Source organism: Syngnathoides biaculeatus, chromosome 11 (genome assembly GCF_019802595.1).
Source record: "Syngnathoides biaculeatus isolate LvHL_M chromosome 11, ASM1980259v1, whole genome shotgun sequence".
Classification (NCBI taxonomy): Eukaryota; Metazoa; Chordata; class Actinopteri; order Syngnathiformes; family Syngnathidae; genus Syngnathoides; species Syngnathoides biaculeatus.
The window spans coordinates 9,939,148-9,946,847 of NC_084650.1; the positions used below are offsets into that span (position 1 = coordinate 9,939,148).

At 40.8% G+C, this 7,700-nt stretch overlaps 2 protein-coding genes and 1 long non-coding RNA gene across 4 annotated transcripts in view; 2 read left to right on the forward strand and 1 right to left on the reverse strand.

The window, feature by feature from the left end:
* Window positions 1–3,924, forward strand: part of LOC133508367 (aurora kinase B-like) — a 24,042-nt gene extending 20,118 nt beyond the window's left edge. The window contains exon 10 of the mRNA XM_061834295.1: window positions 3,842–3,924. The gene's annotated coding sequence lies outside the window, so the exon portion shown is untranslated. The remainder of the gene's footprint in view (window positions 1–3,841) is intronic.
* LOC133508368 (aurora kinase B-like) overlaps window positions 1–3,924 on the forward strand; it is a 10,891-nt gene extending 6,967 nt beyond the window's left edge. For both annotated transcript variants that reach the window (XM_061834297.1, XM_061834296.1), the window contains 4 exons: window positions 1,690–1,828; window positions 1,946–2,094; window positions 2,215–2,389; window positions 3,631–3,924. In XM_061834297.1, the coding sequence (XP_061690281.1) occupies window positions 1,690–1,828; window positions 1,946–2,094; window positions 2,215–2,389; window positions 3,631–3,822 (655 nt within the window). In that variant the 3' untranslated portion in view covers window positions 3,823–3,924. The remainder of the gene's footprint in view (window positions 1–1,689; window positions 1,829–1,945; window positions 2,095–2,214; window positions 2,390–3,630) is intronic.
* A 1,099-nt stretch (window positions 3,925–5,023) lies between these two features.
* LOC133508521 (uncharacterized) lies at window positions 5,024–7,675 on the reverse strand. Its single transcript, XR_009797079.1, has 4 exons — window positions 7,196–7,675; window positions 5,692–5,766; window positions 5,541–5,622; window positions 5,024–5,449 (listed from the first exon to the last, which is right to left on the reverse strand). It is a non-coding gene; the product is annotated as an uncharacterized LOC133508521 (long non-coding RNA).
* Window positions 7,676–7,700: the final 25 nt, after the last annotated feature.

A 7,700-nucleotide genomic window follows, 5' to 3' on the forward strand; every position in this document is an offset into this window, starting at 1 on the left:
TAAAATTTTTTGGGTCAGACTGACTGTGTGAACCCTACATGTATGTGCCCTGTGATTGACTGGCAACCAGTTCAGGGTGTAGCCACCTCCTGTCCGAAGATAGTTGGGATAGGCTCCAACACACCTATGACCCTAGTGAGGATAAGCAGTTAAGATGGATGAATGCACTTAGTTTCTTTTATGATTTAACTTTTAACTATCTTTTTAATTGACCCCTCCGTAGAAATTGCGTCATCCGCGTCGCTGACCAATCAGAGGCCAGAGATCTGCATAAACCACGCCCCCTTTTTTGCACCCGCCGTTCCCTCAGACAACGTTGCATGGTCCAGTATAGCTTTTGTTAGCGTTTTATCGCGTGTTTGGGTTCTTTAACAATAGATATGGTTAAGAGGTGTAGTCACGGCCTTTGTAATAGTGGCGACAGGTATCCTGAAAGGCTAGTTGGTGGAGTTCAATTCGTACCCTTTCCAAAACCGAAGACCCAGTACGAAAAATGTCTTCGATGGATCAAACTTTGTGGAAGATGGCATGATCAACTGAATCCATCTAATATCAACCGGAACAGAAAACCGAGTACGAAAAATGTCTTCGATGGATCAAACTTTGTGGAAGATCGCATGATCAACTGAATCCATCAAAAATCAACCGGAACAGATATGTTCGCACGAAGGTAAGCCCTGTATCTGATTTTCAATACATGTCTCATCTAAATGAATGAGCAGTTCTTCGCTTGCATAACACAGCTACGTGTGAATGATTGACACACTTGATCTGTGTTGAGCGATATTTTGCGAGGACCTGACTGCACAAACGTGTGTCTTTGTTCGCGGCTAGGGAACTAAGCTAAACCGGACTAGCCAGTCCTAAAAGCCTTAGACGTGCACCGAGACACCAAGACTGAAGGAAGGATGTTTGAGGACACTATAAAGTAGTGATTGTCGTACTCGGTCGGGACTTACGTAGGTTCGGCACTAATTCAAGAATAACTATTGAGGGGATCGGGTGACGTTACACAAAGAAAACGAGAGAAACAACTCGTAAATCAAGCCTCGCCTTCTTCTTTTCCTTCACACGGCGGTTCACAAACGGCTATACAGATACACATACAGATTCTGCACACAAGTGTGATAGGTAACACGAAAATAGGAAACTGTCAATGACGAATTCGTCTTTGGGTTATAATATATTATATTATGTGGCTTCTCGGTCTTCCTCTGACTCTGGAAAGATCTCGCGCTAATATCAATGGTTTCTCCGTCGATATGCATGTAAATACCCCTCGCTGAAATACTTGAAGCCCTGCTGTCTGCTTTTCAACGATATTTCACTGTTTGCTAAGAATGCGAGTGAGCAATCAGCTGGAAAATCGGACAATTTCGCTGTAGTCTTTTCTTCCTGCGCCGCCATTTTTGCTCATTGTTTGTCTGAGGTTAGCACACGTGGGGTGACGTAACTTCAGGAGGCGTGGTTAAGTGCCCTGTACGGAGGAGTCAATTGATCTTTCAAAGTCACTCCTACCTGTTTTCATCTCAAAATTTTGCACGAGTCAAAAAAAAAAAAAAAAAAAAAAGAAATCTGGGACAGCCCAGATCTCAAAACTTCTAAATTGAGCCACTTGTAATTCATGATACCACGGTAAACATAACGATTCTTTTTTTTTTTTTTTTTTTTTTTTCTTTTCTTTCTCAGGCATCCCAACATCCTTCGATTTTACAACTACTTTCATGATCGCAAGAGGGTGTTTTTGGTGCTGGAATATGCGCCACGAGGCGAGCTATACAAAGAGCTCCAGAAATACGGACGCTTTGATGACCAGCGTACTGCCACTGTAAGACATTGTGGTCGAAAATGGGACGCGTGAATCTGGTCAACGGGGACAGTGCCGTTTTCAATGATTGTTTATAAGTGGAAAAAGTTCTGAAGCTTTCACTGCTTCCATTTCCAGTACATGGAAGAGATCTCTGATGCGCTGATGTACTGCCACTCCAAGAAAGTGATCCATCGCGATATCAAGCCAGAGAATCTCCTTCTTGGCTTTCGTGGAGAGCTGAAAATTGCAGATTTTGGTTGGTCAGTTCATGCGCCTTCTCTCAGGTAAGCAGCCCTGAACTGTCATTGTAAAGATTTTTCAAAATGGAGGTGTTTTTTTTTTTTTTTGTTTTGTTTTTTGTTAATTTTTTTAAAGCCACAATTGCAAACTTGACATTTGTGCAGGCGTCGCACAATGTGTGGAACCTTGGATTACCTCCCTCCCGAGATGGTCGAGGGCCGCACCCACAATGAGAAGGTGGACCTGTGGTGTGTCGGAGTCCTCTGTTTTGAGTGCCTTGTGGGGAACCCTCCCTTTGAAAGTCGCTCTCAGTCTGAAACGTACAGAAGAATTATGATGGTAGGTCATGGAGGCAGTTTTTCGAACAATATCTGCATCTTTCAGGTAAAATGACCACATTACAGCCGTTGCTAACAGAAGATGTGGAATTTGTCTTTTCCACAGATCCTTACTGAATTGGCTCTAGTGTCTGATATGACTTTTTGCTGTTGGATAGAAAATGCAAAACTAATGATTCTAGGCTTTACACGACCAGGGTTCTGAGGGCAGGGGGGTCAGATCAGACAACGGAGGACGACGCAGATTGAATGTTTTGCAGAGGCAATCAATGATGTCTTTGATCTGATCTGCCCGTTATGACATGAAAACCATTCAGCATAAAATTTTAATCATCAGTTGATGCTGATCAGATCGGTGTGAGTTTTGAGAAATGTTAGGGGACAAAAAACCCTGTTTGGAACATTTCACTGTGAAGAACTACGCGATCTAAGCTTGGCCCATCATTTCTGTATCGACTTAATTGTTCGATAAACAAAACTGAAAATATTTTACCATACTCAAATTGTCATTTTTGTGGTGAGTGAGAATCACACAGTGAGTGGACAGAGTTGGACGGCTGTGTCAGTGTATTGATTGGTTGAGAGCTCCAAATATGTCATGCCCATGGACTCGGCAGCCTCTGGGTCCACCGCATTGGGGAACAGAGCAGGTGACATGATGTCACAATGGCGCCACGCAGCGGTTGATTTACATCATGGCATGACAGTTGTTGCCAACACTTTGCATTTTCAGTTTTTATCATTTTTATGATGAATCATTGCAGTCCTTCGTTACAGGCATATCCAAGATTGTCTCGTTTCCAAACAAAAAACAGTTGAGGAAAATAAGTCTGTGTACTCCTGGAAGCTTTAGTATGCCCTGTTGCACACTAGTTGCATGTAGCGGTGTCATTCGCCACTGAATTCGCTCTCTCATGGGATGTGATGGGATGGAGGGCTAATTGTACTCTTTTGTCATTTAGCTGTGGGGAAGTGTATTTCATGCTGCTGTAAAATTTGGTGAACTCAACGGGTGCCCTTATTGTGAAGTCATAGCTTTTGAAATAGTTGGGTCAAAACAAACATTCTGACTTGATGGGGGGGGGGGGGGGGAGATCCTGGTCAAGAGTGTCGTGCAGTTGGTTAAGGTACATTCTTTGACCATTCCTGTAGGTTTTATCAAATTACAAATCAAAAGCAGAATTTGACAAGTTATTGCTTTATGAACCCATTCATCCTGAGTTTTTTTTTTTTAAATGCCAGGTGGATTTGAAGTTCCCAAGGGTTGTCTCAGAGGGTGCACGGGACCTGATCAGCAAGCTGCTTCGCCACAGCCCCACCGATCGTCTCACGCTGCAATGCGTCATGGATCACCCATGGGTGCGCAGCAACTCGCGCCGGGTCTTACCCCCAACTGTCCCACCAAAACCCTGTAATCCAAAGTTGCCTGCTTGATTTTTTTTTTTAAGTTCTGGTTTTGTTTTTTATTTTCTGATGTATCCTAATATTGTACAAAAGGTTCACTCTGTCAGTTCTAATAAAATGTTGTTAAATGAATGTTTTAAGGTTTTTTTTTTTTACATAAGAGGATGAGCAAGGATAGTTCTCACAGACCCGTGAAATAGTACAGTCGTGTTCAAAATAATAGCAGCCTAATGTGGTAAACAGATGAATCCATGTTTTTAGTATATTTTTAATTCCTACATGTCAAAAAGGTGACCAGCAGGTGCAGTACATTCTCAGAAAGCCAACAAGACACAGCGTTCGCGATATACACTCACTGAAGGCTGTGCAATTGGGCAATTTGTTGAAAGGAGTGTGTTATCAGAAAGACTTTTGTGAATAATACTTTGAAAATGAATATTTAAAACCTTTTCTTTGGCCCACCCTGCCCCTCTCTCCCTTGTCCTGGTATGAGTTACATGAATGGGCCTTCAGCTTGGTAATGACTGTAGAAATGACACCTCATTAGACAGTTGGGCTCCCTGTGAGCATCATTTCCTCACCAGAAAAAAAGTCATCTCCGACCTAAGAAAAACCGTGAGCTACAATTAAATCCAGTTAGATGAGCAATCTTAAAGATGATTGCTATTGACTGGCAGAAGTAATGTTCCTTATATCACAGTTTAAGCTACAACTACCCATAATATCTAAGGTGTAAGGCACAATTTTACCACCCAAATTGTCAATAGTGCATATGATATAATATACTGTCGGTACAGGAGAAAATGAAAAAGACTGACATTTTATAAACATATGCCACCACCTAGAGGTTATGAAAAAGCTATACAGTACTTTGATTCGAGTATGCTACTTGCATCTCATGGGAAAGACGTAGCTTAGACCTTCATTCCAATATGACCGGATTTACAGAACTTTACAGAATTTTTTTTTAAATACAACTGATAAACTTAACCATCAAATTATAATGTATATTTTGTTAATGGTTTTCTGAAATGGACGCCCGTTTAATTTGAATCCTCTTAAAATAAAATTCAATGTGTTTCACCTGGTTCTTCATGTTTTGAAAACCATGAAATAACAAAGACAGTACAAATATTCAAACCCTGTTAGAGTAAAAATTATGGACTTTCGTCTTTTGAGTGTAATAAATGGAAGGATAGATGAGTTTTTCAGGGTGACAAAAATGTGAAAATTTTCTTCTCCAGAGCATTTTATTCAAACTGAGAATCACATCACCATATTGAAAATATTGTATTTCACTATATACAATATAGTATTGAAAATATTTAAGTATGAATGCATAACAAATATGAGGGCATAGTAAATTCATATGATTAATGATCAAGACAGATTTGAACATTTCACCATTAGAGTCAAACAAGTATACCAATCAAAATAAAACAGCTCTTCTGAACAACAACAACAACAACAACTTACGGTATCCTAACAATAATGTAGAGCCTTTTAAAATCCATTTCATAGTGCTTGCTAAGACTCCAACAAAATTATTGGCTGAAATCCTTTAGGAACATCCTTCTATAACAAAACAGAACAAAAAACTGTTGGCTAGTGTGTCTCAGTTGAACAGTTCAAAGACACTTCTGTGCTGGGTGGAAGGCTGTTTAGTGCAGGGGGGAAACAACAAAACAAACAGTCAGCCATATTACACAGCGTTATCTATCTGACTTATGCATGTTGATTTGTTTTACCGGCACGGATGAAGAATCACTTTCAGCTTCATCAGACATTGGTTCCTCTTGCTCTACGTCGCACTCCTCCATCGGCGGCAATCTGCAGATACACAAGAATACACACGAAGGGGACAATCGTCCAATTTCATGATTTCCCAAATCCTCTTACAAGGATGTGCTTGGTTCTTTGTCATCTTCGGTGGAGTTTGATCTCTTCGTGAGAATCAAATCCGGCATCTGGGATCTGAAACGTGTGAGACTCAAATGAACACAAAAATGCATGTTTACACAAGTGCGCGGTGCCACTATTTTGAAGCAGCAGCCAGTTTTGTTTTTACTCCACTTATGATTTTGTCAACTAAATTTACTATCAGGAATGGTGAGCAAGGGAAGCCACACGAAGCATCGAGGCTTTCCTAAAAATTGCACGTAAACGTTCAACGCTTCAAGGCTTCAGTGATGAGGACATCTGGTGGAAAACTGAAGCCGTAGCATTCTCGAAGAACACAATTCACTCCTTGGCACTGTTGAACATGACAATAAAAGTTCAGAAATGTCTGTAAGGTCTTCCAAGTGTTTTGTTCATTCTTCCCAAATCATGATTAAATCGTCATTACAATAAAATACACTGATACTCTCCCCAATCTGGAAAAGCATTCCAGATGAACCCAAAGAATAAATGCTAACGATATTAAATGTGGTTAAGGGTTTATTTAATGCTCCTAACTTTATTTAAAAACAGTTCTAAAAATGCCTAGCAGGATTAGAGAGCCGTCCGACTCTGTAAATGATCATTGTGTGTGAATTCAGAAACTTTTTTTTTTCTAATCTCTCTCTGTGTCATTTTATACACCTTGAATGGCACCAAAACACTCAAACCTGTCAAATCTTTCAAGCTGTCATTGGCTCAGAATGCGTTGAAACGCCATGACCAATAAAAAGCTTTTACAATTCGAAAAACAATAGCAACTGCTATAACCATCCCCACATTTAACCCACTAATGCTCAATATATTTATTACCATCCATGTATCCATCCGTTTTCTTTGCTGCTTATCCTCACAACGGTCACAGGGCGTGCTGGAGCCTATCCCAGCTGTCATCAGGTAGGAGGCGGGGTACACCCTGAATTGGTTACCAGCCAATCGCAGGGCACACAGAGACAGACAACAGTCGCAGCACTCACAATCACGCCGAGGGGTAATTTCAGGTGTCCAATTAATAATGTTGTTTTTGGGATGTGGAAGGAAACCGGAGTGGCCGGAGAAATCCCACGCAGCCACGGGGAGAACATGCAAACTCCACACAGGCGCGTCTGGGATTAAACCCGGGACCTGAGAACTGTGTGGCCAACGCTTTCCACCTAATTCACTGTGCCGCCAATATATATATATATATATATATATTACCTTGCATCGTAATTTTTCATCCATGCATTTTGACTTAGGAGAAGTTTATAAAACGTGAAATGGCCCCTGATGAATGAAAGGTTCCCCAGATGAGTCTCCCTTTACAATAAGTAACATAGAATAAGTAACAGTAAAATATAGAAAAACATGAACGGGTGTGAATATTTTGAGGTGGGACACGATGCGTGTGTGTGTGTGTGTGTCTGTGTATACATCTCCATTATGAGATACAAAAAAAAAAAAAAAAAAAAAAAAAAAAACACACCCTGAGGAGAATTCATCCTCAGACTCCAGTTCAGTCGAATCACTGCCAATATCGGATTCCAAGAGGACATCACTCGTGCACGCAACAATGCGTGGCTGCTTCTGGGCAGTGGAGGTGAGGGTCGGGGTGGGTAGACCACCATGGATACTGCTGCTGTCCAACCGGGATTCTTTCCTGGAGGTGGCATGTGAACCTGAATGAGGCAAAAGTCAGAGCTCAACCCACTTTTCTTTCTTTGTTTGGGTTTTCAAGCATTTTCAAATTTTTATTTTCAAGACTTTATTGGACATTTGGATTTAAAAAAAAAACGTGTATGTACAAATAAAAGCATCCCCTGCAATGGATCCTCGTCCATCTTAGTATGAGTAAAATACCTCCAGTTATTATTTGTAGTTTTGGGCGATTAAATTCCCCAATAAAGTAAACTAAAACGCCACAGTGTTGTGGACCCACTACAGTTATAGTCTATGAAATTTCCCTTGTTGACCATGACTATGATTTCAAA